The 19,412-nt window shown below is 43.1% G+C and overlaps 1 protein-coding gene across 2 annotated transcripts; it reads left to right on the forward strand.

Moving 5' to 3' along the window:
• Positions 1–7,256: 7,256 nt before the first annotated feature.
• Positions 7,257–16,454, forward strand: LOC121551250 (heme oxygenase 2-like). 2 transcript variants are annotated; one of them, XM_041863815.2, is made up of 8 exons: positions 7,257–7,363; positions 8,142–8,243; positions 10,474–10,610; positions 11,006–11,123; positions 11,591–11,803; positions 12,127–12,402; positions 13,758–13,887; positions 14,216–16,454. In XM_041863815.2, exons 3-8 carry the CDS (start codon positions 10,528–10,530, stop codon positions 14,341–14,343), a joined length of 948 nt encoding a protein of 315 aa, XP_041719749.1. In that variant the 5' UTR covers positions 7,257–7,363; positions 8,142–8,243; positions 10,474–10,527; the 3' UTR covers positions 14,344–16,454. The 2 variants fall into 2 exon arrangements, with proteins under 2 accessions (XP_041719749.1, XP_041719750.1); XM_041863816.2 differs by having other exon boundaries at positions 7,357–7,426.
• Positions 16,455–19,412: the final 2,958 nt, after the last annotated feature.

Genomic DNA, 19,412 nt, shown 5'->3' on the forward strand with positions numbered 1-19,412 from the left:
GTCACCTTGGTAATATGAATTATCTCGATGGTCTGGCGCTGCAGAGAGAGAGTGCGAGAGAGGAAAATAGGGTTCCCTTAATGTCATGGGATTGGTTTATTTTATTGATGTTTTTCATCTTGGAACAAGCAAATGTATAAACATTCCTCCAGTGTAATTAGATACTTTATGTGAAAAAGGAGTTGCTGTAATTTGAATAATGAGGTGGAAAGAAACGAAACAGTCTACCTGTTGTAGAATGCTGATGTCTTGAGAGAACTTGGCTTGGTGCTCCCTCACTAGGCGCTCTGCAGCACGCATCACATTAAGGTCTGGGAAACCCATCACTGGGTGAACCTACATGAACGAGGGTATATGTCTGCCATTATGAAATGATAGGAATAACGTATTGCCTCATGTACATAACAAGGCATGATCAAATATTTTAATTTCCTGCTACATTATGTAATCCTCTATTTAGTCCATTATAAATTAATCCCAGAAATGTAATATTCCCATAAATATGGCATATTACCATGTACTGAGAGTTTTACCATGTACTGAGAGTTTTACCATGTACTGAGAGTTTTATCATGCACTGAGAGTTTTACCATGTACTGAGAGTTTTACCATGTACTGAAAGTTTGATCATGTACTGAGAGTTTTTCCAATGTACTGAGAGTTTTACCATATTTACATGTTAGTCATTTTAGCACATGCTCTTATCCAGAGCGATTTACAGATAGTGAGAGTTTTACCATGTACTGAGAGTCCTTAAACATATCCTGCCCAGACACATTATTCAGGTTGGCCATTTGTAAACCACTGGACTGTTCCCGACATAGTTTTCAGGATTATTAGTCCTAGTCAGTGTGGATTCAGAAATAGAGGAAATCAAGTGAAAGTAGAAGATAAACAATAAATACATATCCTAGTTACTCATACAAGGGAAGCAGAGAAAGTTGATGGATCCACTGTATGACACAGAGGCTGAGTTTACACAGGCAGACCAATTCTGATCTTTTTCCACTAATTGGTCTTTTGACCAATCAGATCAGATTTTTTTGCCAATAATTGGGCAAAAGATCAGAATTTGGCTGCCTGTGTAAAGGCAGTCATACTGTTATTTAGTTGAACAATGCTGAGCCAGCAACACCACTCACCATATCACCTTGAGGTTGATGTAGACCAAAAGCTGTCGTTGCCCATGACAGGTCTCACACTCTTTTGACCCTTGGCCATCACAAAGGTCGCAGCTGCAGAGAAAAAACGTCCGGAGAAAATTTCAAGCAAGCCACCCAAGTGTCTGATGGGAAATAAGGAAACGACTGCAATACAAACACTGTACTATTGCTACAGCTATTTCCTAAGTAAGCATTTAGTAGCACATTACATATATGGGGCGGCAGGTAGCTTAGTGGTTAACAGCGTTGTGCCAGTAACCGAAAGGTCGCTGGTTCTAATCCCCGAGCCGTCTAGGTGAAAAATCTGTCGATGTGCCCTTGAGCAAGGCACTTAACCCTAATTGCTCCTGTCAGTCGCTCTGGATAAGAGCGTCTGCTAAATGACAACAACAAAAAAAATATATATATATAGTAGCATATTACATATAGTAACACACTACATATAGTAGTAGCATATTAAATATAGTGGTAGTATATTACATATAGTAGCATGTTACATTTGTGTGATTTTCTGGGCAGTTTCCTACAGAAATGCATTTTTCCCAGTTTTCCTGTTTCTAACCTGTGATTAAAAGCTGTTCAATGGAGTGCATATCATACTTACTTTCCCTTCCTCTGCCCCTCGCAATGATTGTATTGATCACAAATCAGTACATACCCACGACCATGATAACCAGATCCATTGCACACCCTGCAGATTTTCTGGTAGTGATGAAAACAAGGAAATAAATAATCTGACACTGTATTTTTAAAGAGCACCCACTGACAATTCATTCATTAACACAAAGAGACTCACATCATTTCATGAATTCATTCGAACAGACTCACATTCATTTATACAACTGAAAGTAACTGTGGTATTTAGTTCATGTGGCGCGCCATAGCGCGGCTAATTCAATCTTCAAAATCTCGTATTCTCTTTCTTTTCACATTGTTTCCAATACTGCAATGCACCTGTGTTTTAGTGGTTAGTATTGTCACTTAACATTACCAACTAATTGTTCACAGGGAGTTCTCCCCACACCCACACAGGTATGACACTTCTGTTCAAATCCAAATCTAATGTTGTTTGTCACATGCGCCGAATACATCTGGTGTAGACTTTACCGTGAAATGCTTTCTTACGAGCCCTTCCCAACAATGCAGAGTAAAAAAAAAAAATATATATATATATATATATAGTAACACAAGCGGAATACAATTAAATACCCAAGAATGGAGCTATATACAGGGAGTATCAGTACCAGGTCAATGTGCAGAGGTACGAGGTAATTGAGGTAGAAGGCAGGGTAAAGTGACTAGGCATCAGGATAGATTATAATTCCTCTGACACCGCCTGATATAGAGGTCCTGGATGGCAAGGAGTTCGGCCCCAGTGATGTACTGGGCTGTCAGCACCACCCTCTGTAGCGCTTTGCAGTCAAGGGCGGTGCATTTGCCATACCAAGCGGTGATGCAGCCAGTCAAGATGCTCACGATGGTGCAGCTTTTGAACTTTTTGATGATCCAAATCCCATGCCAAATCTTTTTTGCATCCTGAGGGGGAAGATGCGCTGCATGCCCTTTTGACGACTGTGTGGGTGTGTGGACTAGTAACCAGGATCCCGGGACTGTCCCGGGACCACGCTTCACATTTCCCGAAAAAATAAAATGACAAGACCCGGGAAATTACAAAATGTCCCACTAATGTCGCACTATTGCAATTCAACAAAATACACAACATGCGCAGCAACAGATTGAACAAATAGCACATTATCCAAACAGGTTGTCGCCTGGAAGCCTTTAGCCTAGCGGATTTACTTCACACAAAGTCGCCATAAATTTAAAGCATACACATAAATGACACTGCAGGACTGCACATGAGACCGAATGATGAAAATATAGGCTAATGGAATTGAAGGCATGAATCAAATTATTGCTTATACTTAAACTCCCAAAGTCATATCCAACCGTTATGCTAATTTAAAGCAATAGTTGTGTGAGGTCACCTAGATTATCATTTCAGCACCGTTTTGATTGGAACAGCGCCATAGCGATGCTTTGAGGCAAGTTTGGGGGACTCTTCTAGATAAATCAGTCAATGTCAGATTTTAGTTTTTAGTTTTTGCTAGCATGTTATGCAAGTGGATTTGCTCTTCACTCGCGTAGTAGTAGCCTGTCCTACTGCTGACCAAAAGCCTGTGACTTGTCTGATAATCAATCAATGTGATTTTGTTTTACTGAATCTCTGTCTGTATATTTGGTTAACTGATCTCTGGCTAGACAAGTGGAAGTGGTAGCTAATTTCTTCGTTTGCTCATCTATCACTGGTCAGAATCATTTAGCAATAATGTAGCCTAAATCAAGTGTGTTATCTGACTCACGTAGAAGCCTTATATAGCCTTATATAGAGCCTGGGTTATTTTCCTATCCCAATCCCACTGAAACCCAAAATCCTGACCCAAAATCCTGACTGCTGTCTCGTATGAAAATTCCAAACTTTATTCTGGATCCATATGTTACATTATCAAAGCACTTCTCGCCTATGAATGTCAAAATACCGTTCCCCCGCTTGTGTGCGCTGTCTCGTTATGCTGCTCATTAGCGATTAATATTTTCCCGAAAATATACCAAGTTTCAATAACGGGAATAATTCATATTTATCCCGAGAGTCCGGCGAAATACCGCAAAAATCTGAAATCTGAAGTTCCCATTTCAAGCCTTTAAAACCAAGATATGGTCACGATGCCAGGGTTCTCCCAAAATAAGATTGTTGCTGCGCCACATTGCGGCCTTGGCTGCGCGTAGGCCTAAAGATTTCACAGCAAGTGAAACTGATATTTATACTGAACAAAAATATAAACGCAACATGCAACAATTTCAAAGATTTTACAGAATTACAGTTCATATAATGAAATCAGTCAATTTAAATAAATTCATTATGCCCTAACCTATGGATTTCACATGACTGGGAATACAGATATGCATCTGTTGGTCACAGATAACCTTTAAAAAACAAGTAGATCAGAAAACCAGTCAGTTTCTAGTGTGACCACCATTTTCCTCATGCAGCACTACACAGCTCCTTCGCATAGAGTTGATCAGGCTGTTGATTGTGACCTGTGGAATGTTGTTCCACTCCTCTTCAATGGCTGTGCGAAATTGCTGGATATTGGCGGGTACTGGAACTTGCTGTGGTACATGTCGATCCAGAGCATCCCAAACAGGCTCAATGGGAGACTGATGAGTATGCAGGCCATGGAAGAACTGGGACATTTTCAGCTTACAGGAATTGTGTACAGATCCTTGCAACATGGGGCCATGCATTATCATGCTGAAACATGAGGTGATGGCGGCTGATGAATGGCACGACAATGGGCCTCAGGATCTCGTCACGGTATCTCTGTGCATTCAAATTGCCATCGATAAAATGCAATTGTGTTCGTTGTCTGTAGCTTATGCCTGCCCATACCATAACCACACCACCACCATGGGGCACTCTGTTCACAACATTGACATCTGAAAACTGCTCACCACATGACGCCATACACATGGTCTGCGGTTATGAGGCCTTGGACCTACTGCCAAATTCTGTAAAACACTGTTGGAGGCGGCTTATGGTAGAGAAATGAACATTACATTCTCTGGCAACAGCTCTGGTGGACATTCCTGCAGTCAACATGTCAATTGCACTCTCCCTCAAGTCTTGAGACATCTGTGGCATTGTGTTTGTTGTGAGACAAAACTGCACATTTTAGAGTGGCCTTTTATTGTCCCCAGCACAAGATGCACCTGTGTAATGATCATGCTGTTTAATCATCTTATTGATAGGCCACACCTGTCAGGTGGATGGCAAAGGACAAATGTTCACTAACAGGGATGTAAACAAATGTGTGCACAACATTTGAGAGAAATAAGCTTTGTGTATGGAACATTTCTGTGTATGGAACATTTCTGGGATCTTTTATTTCAGCTCATGAAACATGGGACCAACACTTTACCTGTTGCATTTATATTTTTGTTCAGTGTAGTAATGATAGAGTAACTTTGATCGCCAATTACGTTGTTCTGAATTGCGAAATAGGCCGTTCATAAATTCAAAGCATTATCATATTTAATTCAGCGCATTTCAGCAGAGCGCGCTCAGGATGTACAGATCGCAACCCATGAAGAATATAGTACACGTTCTTTTGTAATCCGTTAATCCGTTAGGCCCCAACCCTGTAACCATATACCATATATATGAATCATATTGGGTAGCTAATAACACAATAATAACACAATCATGTGACTATGGATTTTTTGGGGACGATTTGTAATGGCCATATGATCTCTACTTAGCAACTCAACACGTGGACTCCTGATTATTTATTGTGTTTCTTCCGTCCAGAAGGAGCGGGCGCTACGGACCACGTGACTAGGGACAAGAACTGTGACTTGCTTTGCTCTTGGGAGCAGGGCGCCTTTGAAAGGAGTGATAGCGGGGTGGCATTAAGTGTTGCGGAAGATCAGATGAAATGGAAGATTCCTGGTGTCTGTGATGCCTGCTGTTTGGTGCGATGCAAACACGGCGGAGCACATGGTGAAACGGAGAAGACATTATCTGGCCTGCTGAGTTTTGATGCAGTCTTTGCCCAAAAAGGTCAAGTTCGGATGTGTTAGTTATCCCATGAGAGCTTTTTGTTCAGAAAATACTACGGTATTTTAGGTGCCAAGCTTATAGTCATGTTGCTGCAGTGTGTAGGAGGGAGATTCCTAGATGTGAGAAATGTGCAGGAGGGCATGAGATGAAGGAATGAGTAGTATCCTTGGAGAAAGTTGTGTGTGTAAGCTGTGGGTTGCCCATGGGGCTGGAGATTGGAGGTGTCTGGTGAGAGAAAGGCAGGTTGAGGTCAGAAAGTAGTACAGAAAATGTAATATGCTGAAGAAGTGAAGAGAGTGGTAGAGGAAGATGGGTACATGGTGAGGTTCCTGTGAGTAGGCAGAGACCAAATCAAATCAAATCAAATCAAATTTTATTGGCCACATGCGCCGAATACAACAGGTGCAGACATTACAGTGAAATGCTTACTTACAGCCCTTAACCAACAGTGCATTTATTTTTAACAAAAAAGTAAAAATAAAAACAACAACAAAAAAAAGTTTTGAGAAAAAAGAGCAGAAGTAAAATAAAAATAACAGTAGGAGGCTATATATACAGGGGGTACCGTTGAGAGAGTCAATGTGCGGGGCACCGGCTAGTTGAGGTAGTTGAAGTAATATGTACATGTGGGCAGAGTTAAAGTGACTATGCATAAACAATTAACAGAGTAGCAGCAGCGTAAAAGGATGGGGTGGGGGGCAGTGCAAATAGTCCGGGTAGCCATGATTAGCTGTTCAGAGTCTTATGGCTTGGGGTAGAAGCTGATGAAGTCTTTGGACCTAGACTTGGCACTCCGGGTACCGCTTGCCCGTGCGGTAGCAGAGAGAACAGTCTATGACTAGGGTGGCTGGAGTCTTTGACAATTTTGAGGGCTTTCCTCTGACACCGCCTGGTATAGAGGTCCTGGATGGCAGGGGAGCTTGCCCCAGTGATGTACTGGGCCGCACTGCACTACCCCTCTGTAGTGCCTTGCGGTCGGAGGCCAAGCAGTTGCCATACCAGGCGGTGATGCAACCAGTCAGGATGCTCTCGATGGTGCAGCTGTAGAATTTTTTGAGGATCTGAGGACCCATGCCAAATCTTTTCAGTCTCCTGACAATAGAGAGGGATGGGAATAATATGTGATTCAGTCAGGTGGGTTTCTTAGCATTTATAGCCATGGTTGTCAAGGTTGTACTGCAGAAATGGAACGCAAGTCACAGAAAATAGAGGTTGTGGTGGAAGCAGCACAGAAGTACTTGGGAATTGTGAGGTTTTACTGCAGAAGACTTGCAGGGGGTGTTGAGTGGTAGTGTTCTGTCCTCTTAGACCGTTGGCCTATAGTAGGATTAGATAAGGTTAAATAGTGGAATGGGATGGTGTTTTTTTTAGTGAGGGCTAATAGTTGGCAGGGTAAGTTTCCTTTCCCCCCAATTTTGTATTACCGGAAGTTAATGTAGGTAGGATGTGACTGGCCTCACACTCCAGTACAGTAGGTGGCGGTGTATGCACCTAAAAGTTGGATGCGATCCGCCAACCCAGTCTCAAAGAAGAAGAATAAGCAACGCTGAAGAAGAGCTCCGCAGAGTGCGCAGAGAAGGTAAGCTACTGTATGTTTATTGTCTGTACAATAGTGCCAGAATAGGACGCTAGATAACCCTATGTGAGTTATTTAGCTTTCTACAGCATCAAAACAATAGATTTGGCTATTCTAAAATGATTGACACATTTTCATCCTGAAGTAACGCACGTATCAACTGTTTAGTTAGCTGGCGCTGTTTATAACACTTGTAAACTGTTTCATCAAAAGGTTAGCAGCTACATAGCTAGCTAGCGTGCAACATGTCAAACAACTGCCAGTTCAGTGAGTTGATGTCATGGGCTAAATTGTTGAACTAGCTAATGGCTCTACTGGTGGTGGCTAGCTAGCATCTTTGTTTCAACGTTAGCAAGACCAATCGACATTCTGACCTCAGTTGAGTCATGTTAGCTAGCTTACAATATTCCCTTGCCATATCCTCAAATGTATACAAATTAAGATGTAAGACGCATTAGATCAAATCCATGTAAAGTGTTGGAACAATGTCATGGATACAACCAGAACTACTGTTTGATACAGTTTACAGTTATCTATCTAGTAAACACCAGAATAACTGAGCATCTAGCATTGTGTATACTATGAGCTCCTTTGTCTGGCTCTCTCTATGTAATTCCAGGCCTCTTCATTGTTGACTTCCCTCTTTACTATGTGACGCGACTAGGGCCTCCTAATACTAGGCCCCTGCTATGTGGTGCCAGCTATTCACTCTGTTGTTACATGTGTGTCAGTGCTGCCAAAGTCACACACACATTCCCTTATCTCTGGCACTCTGAATAAGGTCACAGCTGAATCAACTGTCAGAGGACTTTTGACCAGTGACCACCAACAGCCCAAGACGACGACAAACAACAACAACAACAACAACAACAACAACACATTGGTAAGAAAAGAGCATTGTCACTGCCTGCGTTGACCACTGGGTTGACGACTGCATCTCCCTACCTTATCTGGGAGGCATGGTGCTCCTATTTATACATGCTATGGGTTTATGGTTCTCATTTGGATTTTATTCCCTAACCCGGACGACGCTGGGCCAATTGTGCGCCGCCTCATGGGTCTCCCGGTCGCGGCCAGCTGTGATACAGCCCGGGAACGAACCCGGGTCTGTAGTGACACCTCGCGCCACTCGGGAGGCCTCTCATGTGGACTTGAAGTGGATTGGACCTGATATCATAAGGCACAGAAGCTACATATAATTGTAGTATTTATTGTAGTAGGCTGCTCCTGTTACTGAAGTGCCACTGATCTGAAAAGTGTCTGGTGTTTCTGTAGAAATTATTCTGTAGATCTAGCCTAACTTGTGTTGTGAGCTGATGTTCTGCTGGTCATAACTAGGCTACTTGTCAACAAGACATCGGATGGAGAGTCTGTGTATCAAATGCTGCCTTTCTGTTTAGTCCTTCTTCTCCTAAATGTAGAAATATGTTTGAAATGGGTTTTACTTGTCCCTAGGATATTAACACATTTATATCATATACCCAATCTTTTGTTTACACCATGACGACAGTGTAGAATAATAATGAAGTAAATATTTTGGCCCACAGCAGAATAGAGCATAGACCCACCCACATTAGCCTGAGTGCTCTTTTGCCTCTTCCAAGAAACTCTTGCACAATCTTGGCACATGAGACATTTTCAGACCGCAATAACAAAGGGTACTAATTTATGTGGCCATATTTTCATTTCATGGACCCTTCTTGATGTTTTAATGAATGTAGCTTTAGCAAAGAGTTGAGTTCATTACATTGTCATAATAAGTCAAAGAAATTGGCTAATTATGATGGGTTCTGTTGTCACCCTCAAAGATGTAGGCTATGCCTACTACTACGCTTAAACTCTACCATAGTAAGTTTATACAGGGATGAGCCGAGGATTCATCATAAAATCTATATGCTTTTTGCTATGTTGAAGTTGTATCTGATATGATATGTTGTGCTGGGTTTGCACTAATTTCTGGACTTCTGCTCTTATTAAAGAGATAGTTTGAGATTTAGGCAATTAAGCTATTTCTTCTACTTGCAGTGTTATTTTCAGTTATCTGCATTTATGCCCTTTGCAAGCATAGTATTGTAAGTATCATAACAACGTTGGCTATTATACGATGAGAGAAATGTTTAAAGGTTGTGGCATAATTTTTTACACTTGTTATGAGCAAACTTACAACGCTAGCTAACTAACGTTACTGTTCTATAGTTCTGCTTTCTAACTTGGCTACTGTTATGTAACGTCTGTTTATGTGGTCCTCTGTAGCTCAGCTGGTAGAGCACGGCGCTTGTAATGCCAGGGTAGTGGGTTCGATCCCCGGGACCACCCATACACAAAAATAAAAAATGTATGCACGCATGACTGTAAGTCGCTTTGGATAAAAGCGTCTGCTAAATGGCATATTATTATTATTATTATTTATTTCTACGGTGTTGTTCTTAAATGTTAGGTTTACCATGTTATTGTTCAGAGTTAAGAAATGTTTCCTTTCTGTATTTTCATTTTAAGAAAAAAGCAACTCCTCTCTCTTATGGATTTATTGGGCAACTGTTTATGCTAGCTGGCAAACTGTACACCAGAACATAGTGAGGACAGCATACCCATAGTCAGATGAGCATGCTAGCTGATCCCATAGACTTTCAGTCATTGCACTCATGCTAGTTGGCAATTGCTCCATTAACACTAATTTCCTTCAACTTAATTCAAACTGCACGTAGAGACATACAAATGATATCCATGAGTTCATCTGACTGGGTAAATTGAAAAATGGATTAGTTGCCAAAATCTCGAACTATAATAATAATATGCCATTTGCAGACGCTTTTATCCAAAAGCGACTTACAGTCATGTGTGCATACATTTTCGTATGGGTGGTCCCGGGATCGACCCCACTACCCTGGCGTTACAAGCGCCATGCCCTCTACCAATTGGGCTACAGAGAACTATCCCTTCAGACTATTGTCATTGAAATTTGGACTACTATTTATAAAAGCACTACTTCTATATCTATCTATGTGCACATACTGTATCTAGGCTATGTGCCTCTCATGTAGGCTACCCCACCCACTCAATAGTGAGTCAGTTTTGAATGTGTGGGTCTTGTTTTGGGGTTCTGTCTTTGGCAGAGACTGGCAAAGAGTGTCTGTCTGAGTGACAGGACCAAGCTGTCTGCAGAAAAGATGGAGGACTCTGTAAATGCGGAGAGTGTCGCCAATGGAGGAGGCCTGGTGAACGCAGAGAAAGAGCCAGAAGACACTCTCAGGTACAGAACTCTGGGATGGTCTAACTTCACTTCAATGCTATTTCTGAAACTAGATGGGGGCTGGGGAATTTCTGGAAGTGAGAGGTGTCCTTTCTCATGTGTATGTTAAAGTGCCAGGGTGTGGGCAGGGTATGTTTCAGTTCTGTCAGATTTGGTCTGTCTCTTTATTTCTGAGGAGAGTCGAAAACACAATGGGCACGTTTCCCGGACACAGATTACGCCTTCTCCTGGAGTAAAAAGCATGCTCAATGGACAATAAGCTACATTGAACGTTTTTGTTGTTGTTGTGCAGAACTAAGATTAATCTGGGTTTGGGAAGCCAGCCCTATGGGTAATTTAGTTAGTGTGTGCCTCTAGTTGCCCATGCGTTGTCAGCCAATGTGTCCTCCCCACAGCCCCACAGACCTTTCTGAACTGCTGGCTGCCGGGACCAAAGAGGTTCACGAGAAGGCTGAGAACACCCAGTTTGTCAAGGACTTCCTCAGGGGGCGCATCCGCAAGGAGCTCTTCAAGGTCAGTCTGGAGAATAGAGCAGCCACATAAAAGCACTCCTCAGAGAAATGTCTTTTCTGAGACTTAGTACAGCTGCATTCACTGTCTTGAACAGTATGCATAATCTGATTTATCCACAGCAGTCAGTTTTAAGGGTGTAGGCATTTTGATCTAACTTTGACATCCTCACTTTGCAAACGCTTTGTAAGATAATACTGTCAAGAATCGTGATGGGTCTTTCAGAACCACTGGTAATGAACAACCACTGTACTGAACAACGATCTCCTGTAAAGCTTTACAGAACATGAAGTGCTTTGACATACTCACTTTGTGAGACTTTGCCAGGATACAGAAAGGGATGTATCTTGAAAACGTGAATGTTGACGCACAGTATTTGAGGGACTGTCAATTATTTGAAAATAAAATATTTGGGGTAAAATTGTCCTTTTATTCTCTTCCTGTGTCCCTGCATCTCTCCTCCCCCTCAGCTGGGCGATGTGGCCCTCTACTACACCTACGAAGCCATGGAGGAGGAGATCGAGAGGAACAAGGATCATCCTGACTTCTCCCCGCTCTACTTCCCAGAGCTGAATAGACGTGACGCCCTGGCCCGCGACCTGGACTACTTCTATGGTGAGGACTGGCGGGAGCGGGTCAGCTGCTCGCCAGCCACGCAACGCTACGTGGAACGCATCCACAAGGTGGGTAACCCAGAGGTTAGAGAAGTGGACCGGAAACCGGAAGGTCGCTGGTTCAAGTCCCAGGCTAGACGATTAAAAAAGTGGGGACTGAACTGGCTACTGGAGGGCTGCTGGTTTCAGATTCACATTACCACCATCCACTACCGTTGTGCCTTTATGCAAGGCACTTAATGCCTAAAACTACTCCATGGGTGCTGCACTGCAGCTGACCCTGTGCTGCTTCAATCCTCTGGTGTATGTGTGGAGTCCAGGGGAGGTTGAGAATAACAGAAGACAGCCAAAAGGCAAGAACATTGGACAATGAAGTTGTATTTGTATTGTAGGTGGGTCAGGAAGAGCCGGTCTTGCTGGTCGCCCATGCCTACACTCGCTACATGGGCGACCTGTCCGGGGGCCAGGTGCTGAAGAAGGTGGCCCAGCGGGCGCTGAAGCTGCCAGCGACGGGCGAGGGCGTCTACTTCTACCAGTTTGACGGCATCCACAGCGCCAAGGCCTTCAAACAGCTGTACAGGAGCCGGATGAATGAGTTGGAGCTGGACATGGCGACCAAGGACAGGCTGGTGGTGGAGGCCGTGCTGGCCTTTCAGTTCAACATGGAGGTGAGGAAGGGAAGAGAGAGAGACCTTCTGGTGTGGTGGGTCTTCTAGTAAACAGAGACTGCTGCACCTTCTGGGGTGGTGGGTCTTCTAGTAATTCCTTCAAGGTGATGGCTGGAAATATTGCCATCTCATATCTGTGGTTCCTTGAGTGGCGCAGCGGTCTAGGGGCGTCACTACAGACCCAGGTTCCATCCTGGCTGTATCACAACCGGCCGTGATTGGGAGTACTATAGCGCGGCGCACAATTGGCCCAGCGTCGTCCGGGTTAGGGGAGGGTTTGGCCGGGGTAGGCCGTCATTGTAAATAAGAAATTGTTCTTAACTGACTCGCCTAGTTAAATAACGGTTAAATAAAAAAATAGACGTTTAATTTTCAGAGGAAGCCAGGTCGCATTAGTTTAGTTTCAGAGGTAGGCCACAGTAGTTTAGTTTCAGAGGTAGGCCACAGTAGTTTAGTTTCAGAGGTAGGCCACAGTAGTTTAGTTTCAGAGGTAGGCCACAGTAGTTTAGTTTCAGAGGTAGGCCACAGTAGTTTAGTTTCAGAGGTAGGCCACAGTAGTTTAGTTTCAGAGGTAGGCCACAGTAGTTTAGTTTCAGAGGTAGGCCACAGTAGTTTAGTTTCAGAGGTAGGTCACAGTAGTTTAGTTTCAGAGGTAGGTCACAGTAGTTTAGTTTCAGAGGTAGGTCACAGTAGTTTAGTTTCAGTGTTAGTTTCATAGATGGGCATTTTTCAGTATTGTATCATTAAATTATTACTTAAATCTCAATAACCAGCCACTGTATTGATCCTGTCTTTGGAGATAAGAGTCTTGTGCCCAGGGAACATTTTTGGCCAACAGCAGATGGTTGGATTTGTGCTTATCACCGTAACCACTGCCAACTGGTTCTGAGAGTGTAGCCAGACAATGCGCCATCTATTATATTTCAATTTCAAGTGCCCAGATATGATCATTAATTCACTTCCTAGCATCTGGCTTCTGATTACATTACATGAATGTCAGATGTTGAACTTGATCATATTCTTGTTACGGTTCTGCATCATGGCAAATGGCCATTTATTTTACCAGTGGCACCTCCTTAAGTGAAATATCACTCCTTTCACTCTCCCACCTACCCACCCATAATGTGAAACTTTGTGGTAAATTCTGGGCCATCAGAATTCAGCTTACTGTTTCAGTTCAGGGATTGTGTTCATCAGGACACACAATAGCAAACTGTTCCAAAGCAATAACGAAAATAAGCTTTCCTTATTGGACATTTTCAGACGGTACCTCCCTGTTTGACCTTTTTTTCTGTTTCGTGCTGAGTGAACAAGAACCAGTTGTAATCCCCTGTCTTTTGTGTGTTTGGTGTCAGGTATTTGATGAGCTAGAGGAGATGGGTAAGGATATCCAGGAGGAGGTCATGGATGCGGGCATGCCCGTTCACGGGGCCCATGGGACCGGAGGAGACCTCAACAAATGCCCCTACTACGCCGCACAAATGGGTACGCTAACACACAACTCCTGTAGGCTCTGTCTGGAAACAGTTATTTGATCCAGAAAACCACCTGAAAGAAAGTTGTTGTGCCATGTTAGCAATACGTGGGCATTTAGAACCAATACCCTTTCCACACTGTCATGCTGGCTTGGATATTTGCTTTTCACATTGTCCTATCCAGCATGGCTTCAGCAACTATGGTGGCTTCCTAACTAGGCCAGTGCAGTACAGCTTGGCTTGGCCTGGCTTAGTGGTGTTAAAACTGGTATAAGAGTGTTTCAGATGGTAATGTGGGAGGTTTGCTTACCGTGTTCTTTGTCCTCTGTCTATCTCAGCGGCCAGTGGGGGCTCGGCGTACGTCGGTCAGCTGGCCATGGCCGTCCTCAGACACCCCACAGGCCAGGTCCTATTCGCCGCCTGGGTCGCTGCCCTCGCCGGATTGGCTGCGTGGTACTTCATGTGATCTGACCCCACAGCCAATCGTTGGCTGTCCTGCAGGAAAGAAGGAGGAAAAACAGGGAGGGAAGAAAGGAAGAATTGTTTTCTGAACGTTTGGATGAGAACCCGTCCGTACCCAGACCTTGTAACCCCTCCTCCCCTCCTCTCGTTTTCTCTCTCTCTACTACCTCCCTCTCACTCTCCCTCCGTCCTGTATCCTCCCAGTATGGTTGGTCATATTTGTAGCTCTTAGTATCATTTTAGAGCCATTTTTTTTTATTCAATCCTGTTATAGGATTTATTTCTTCTTGAGTTGAAATGAGGTGACAATTGATCTTACTTGATTAGATTATAGTGTGATTTGTTGTCAGGTTGAAGTCTCTTTTATAATCCCAAACAATTGTATTATCGAGTGATGCAGTAGAGTTAGAGTGAAAAAACAGCTACCCCGCTATGACAAAAAAGGCTTTGTGGATTTTGACACTTTTAGCTTGCCATGGGGACTTGGACTATATTCTGTTGTCCCCTGGGTGGCCCCACAATCCGTCCATCAAACCAAAATGTCATCTTGAAAATATGAGAGCGGTGAGCCTCAGTGCTTGAAGTGGACTGAATTAGGTGCTGGTACTGAAGAAGTAGAACATTTGAGGTGCTGGCACTCTGTACCGGTGAGCACCAGCCCAACTCAAACACTGCTGAGCCGTATACAGTAAAAGTAACAAGTTCTATGCATATGTTAATATGCAGACCTGGCAAAGTGCAGGAGTGTTTCTGCAGGGCAGACTACTATGTCTTTGCGTGAGTAGGTTGAGAGGCATCTTTTTAAGTTTGTGTTAATGGTTATGGGGGCGATACTCTCTTGGAAGTAGTCCCAAGATTTGGTTACGGACAACACAGGCTAACTGACAGCAAGAGCACACTTTATAGAAAGGTCTAGACTTTAAAATGTCTGCCAACGGTTGGCACACATCACAATGTATTATTTTTCTCTTCTCTCAAAATGAATGCAGGCAGAAAATTCCAACCTCCTGTGAAAAGCACACAGACAGTGAGTGAGTGACAGGATGGACACCTTTTAGTTCTCGTGTTTTAGGATGGACGAGCAATATTACTATTAATAATTTCTGAAGTGTATTTTTTGTTTTATGCTACGTTGTATTTAGTTATCTAGTGCTGTCCAGTCCCTTGTCCTTTGCTTTGCACTCAGACAGTATACAGGGGAACAGCGTGTCTGAAAACGGACACATCCGTCCTGGAAACGTGTATAAAGTTGATTTTCAGGATTGTTCTAGGCCTGTGGACACCAGGTAGAGGCAGCGAATACAGCAGCTAGTGTAATGGTCTGGGAGACAGGGCAGGACAGGTGAGATGAGATCAGGAAAGATTGGTGAAGACAAGGTACCTCATTAGTCTGAATGGATAACATTGAAGACTTAAAAGCTATGCACCAACCTGATGAGGTTGGGCCATCGTTGTTTAGTTGTGGAGGAGAGCAGTGTGTTGTGCAGGTGACCATAAGTTTATATCTGAGGAATTATAAGGCCACTACAGTATTTAGCAGATCCTATTCAGGTTTCACACTGACATCAACGTTACATTCCTTGATTTGTTTGTAGTTTTAACATTGAAGACAACAGTTTGCGTTGTATTCTATGCTTTCGCTTGAAGATGAAGAGATTAATGGTCAGAATGCTGAATACCAAAGGTCAAGTTGCTGACATCACATGACGTTATCTCGGTTCAATATTTAAACAGGTTCAATGCTGTGTGTTTTCAGGTCTGTGGTTCTCTCCTATCCATCTCTGGTGTATTTGGTAGTCATTGAATCCTTTGCAGGTGTTCGATGACATTATGTGTTCAGTAGCCCTCCATCGGAGGCGTTGAAGGCCTTTACCAGGTCGTGTTCATTGGGTATCAACAAAACAGAATGAAACAGGGAATGTCTGGATTAGTCCAATAAGACATTTTTGATTTCCGTGGCTTAACTTTGTAAAACTTTTGCATTAATGAACATGACCCAGGTGTAGTTATGGCTGTCCAGACCAGTCTAGAGCCTCATTACACAGTCATGTACCTGTTGGGTCTCGGGTTCTTAATGGTTTATGTTAACACTCCCGAGTGGCGCAGTGGTCTAAGCCACTAATCTTTCGAATCCACTCCGCATTGGCCCACCCATAGAAGGCCAGCAGGGATGTAGCTCATTAACTCTTCAGTGGGTTCGATCGGCATAATTGCACTAACTGCTAGCTTTTGTATGCAATTACAGTAGGGGGAAAAAGTATTTAGTCAGCCACCAATTGTGCAAGTTCTCCCACTTAAAAGATGAGAGAGGCCTGTAATTTTCATCATAGGTACACGTCAACTATGACAGACAAAATGAGAAAGAAAAATCCAGAAAATCACATTGTAGGATTTTTAATGAATTTATTTGCAAATTATGGTGGAAAAGTAAGTATTTGGTCAATAACAAAAGTTTCTCAATACTTTGTTATATACCCTTTGTTGGCAATGACACAGGTCAAACGTTTTCTGTAAGTCTTCACAAGGTTTTCACACACTGTTGCTGGTATTTTGGCCCATTCCTCCATGCAGATCTCCTCTAGAGCAGTGATGTTTTGGGGCTGTCGCTGGGCAACACGGACTTTCAACTCCCTCCAAAGATTTTCTATGGGGTTGAGATCTGGAGACTGGCTAGGCCACTCCAGGACCTTGAAATGCTTCTACGAAGCTACTCCTTCGTTGCCGGGCGGTGTGTTTGGGATCATTGTCATGCTGAAAGACCCAGCCACGTTTCATCTTCAATGTCCTTGCTGATGGAAGGAGGTTTTCACTCAAAATCTCACGATACATGGCCCCATTCATTCTTTCCTTTACACGGATCAGTCGTCCCTGGTCCCTTTGCAGAAAAACAGCCCCAAAGCATGATGTTTCCACCCCCATGCTTCACAGTAGGTATGGTGTTCTTTGGATGCAACTCAGCATTCTTTGTCCTCCAAACACGACGAGTTGAGTTTTTACCAAAAAGTTCTATTTTGGTTTCATCTGACCATATGACATTCTCCCAATCCTCTTCTGGATCATCCAAATGCACTCTAGCAAACTTCGGACGGGCCTGGACATGTACTGGCTTAAGCAGGGGGACACGTCTGGCACTGCAGGATTTGAGTCCCTGGCGGCATAGTGTGTTACTGATGGTAGGCTTTGTTACTTTGGTCCCAGCTCTCTGCAGGTCATTCACTAGGTCCCCCCGTGTGGTTCTGGGATTTTTGCTCACCGTTCTTGTGATCATTTTGACCCCACGGGGTGAGATGTTGCGTGGAGCCCCAGATCGAGGGAGATTATCAGTGGTCTTGTATGTCTTCCATTTCCTAATAATTGCTCCAACAGTTGATTTCTTCAAACCAAGCTGCTTACCTATTGCAGATTCAGTCTTCCCAGCCTGGTGCAGGTCTACAATTTTGTTTCTGGTGTCCTTTGACAGATCTTTGGTCTTGGCCATAGTGGAGTTTGGAGCCTCTTAAAGAAGAAGTTACAGGTCTGTGAGAGCCAGAAATATTGCTTGTTTGTAGGTGACCAAATACTTATTTTCCACCATAATTTGCAAATAAATTCATTAAAAGTCCTACAATGTGATTTTCTGGAATTTTGACGTGTACCTATGATGAAAATTACAGGCCTCTCTCATCTTTTTAAGTGGGAGAACTTGCACAATTGGTGGCTGACTAAATACTTTTTTTCCCCGCTGTATATTGCAAGACTTGTCTTATTTGAGTTCAATGTAAATTCTATTTTTTCTCTTAATTTTAGGATTTGTTTTCAGGGGATGGAACTGTTGCAGTATTTAGAACATTTGAGGAGTTCTGGAATGACCTGGGTTGTGTTCAGTAGGCACTAAACTGAAGAAAATACAAAACAGGGAGGGACTAACTGGACTTGTGCCCTAAAACGTGTGCCCTAATGAACACGATCCATAATCTCAGGTGTGAGTGTTGTTGGCGATGGACTAACGGAAGCCTGGTGATCTCAGTGAACGCTTGACAGGCACACGTTGCGTGGCTCTTTCTTGCCTTGTCGGTTGTAACAGAAAGCAAACCGTAACCGTGTTATCGAACCCATTAGTCTTGTACAGTACACTGCAATCTAACTCAAATTAACCTTTATCAGTGACTGATGATTTACAACAAATGTCAATGGTCTCATTGTGAAAGAAGAAAATCACAGGAATACATCATATTGTCTGTAGTAAAATAAATAATTGAATTTCCTTTATACTTTTGTTGTCATTTCATGTGTTGGAGGGGAAGTTGAGACATTTGATCTGTTTGAATACTTCAAACGTTCATCTTTCATTCCTTGTGTCCTTAATATAGCACAGATCTATTAGTGGTTGGATATGTGTAAGTAATGTTACTTGCACTGATCCAACTGATTCAGATCTGTTAATACTTCAAGGAAGGATGGATATCTGAAGTATCAGACCAGGGTCATTGGCCCGTTCTACAGCTGTACAGTAGTTTAGTATTTCTGCTCTCTGTTTTCTCCACATCTGGCAGCAATAAGACACTAACATCAATTCATTTAGATTTCACTTTTATTATAGATAGTATGTTATTTATTTCTCTAACATGTGACACATTGGTACGGTTGCAATATGAACAGCTGTCTATTTACATATGTAACAAGGCAGAATGGGGGTACATGAAAGTATGTGCTGCTTTGAGTGAATTCTCAGATTCATCAAGAGAGAGGGGGTTGACGAGGGGCAGAGTAGGAGGACAGAGCAGAGGTCCAGCCACATCTGATCCAACTGGTCCAGTCATACCTATCCTGGATGTCTGGGTTCTCACACAACCAAATGCATCTCCACACACATTACACACTATTTTTTTTAACCTTAATGTAATGGAGAAGGCTATCAGCCAGACAACTTCCTCTTTATCTCACCTTAGCTGTTTCACAGTGGTTATGAGGTTGGTACAACTCGCTGCTGTGGTTCGCTAGACAGGAAGCATACAGATCATAGAGGAATCCGAACAAACAGCTGAGTTACTACACATTTCAAAAATCAGGAGGATTTCAACCAAAACAAAGTTC

This window comes from Coregonus clupeaformis, chromosome 35 (genome assembly GCF_020615455.1).
Source record: "Coregonus clupeaformis isolate EN_2021a chromosome 35, ASM2061545v1, whole genome shotgun sequence".
Taxonomy (NCBI): Eukaryota; Metazoa; Chordata; class Actinopteri; order Salmoniformes; family Salmonidae; genus Coregonus; species Coregonus clupeaformis.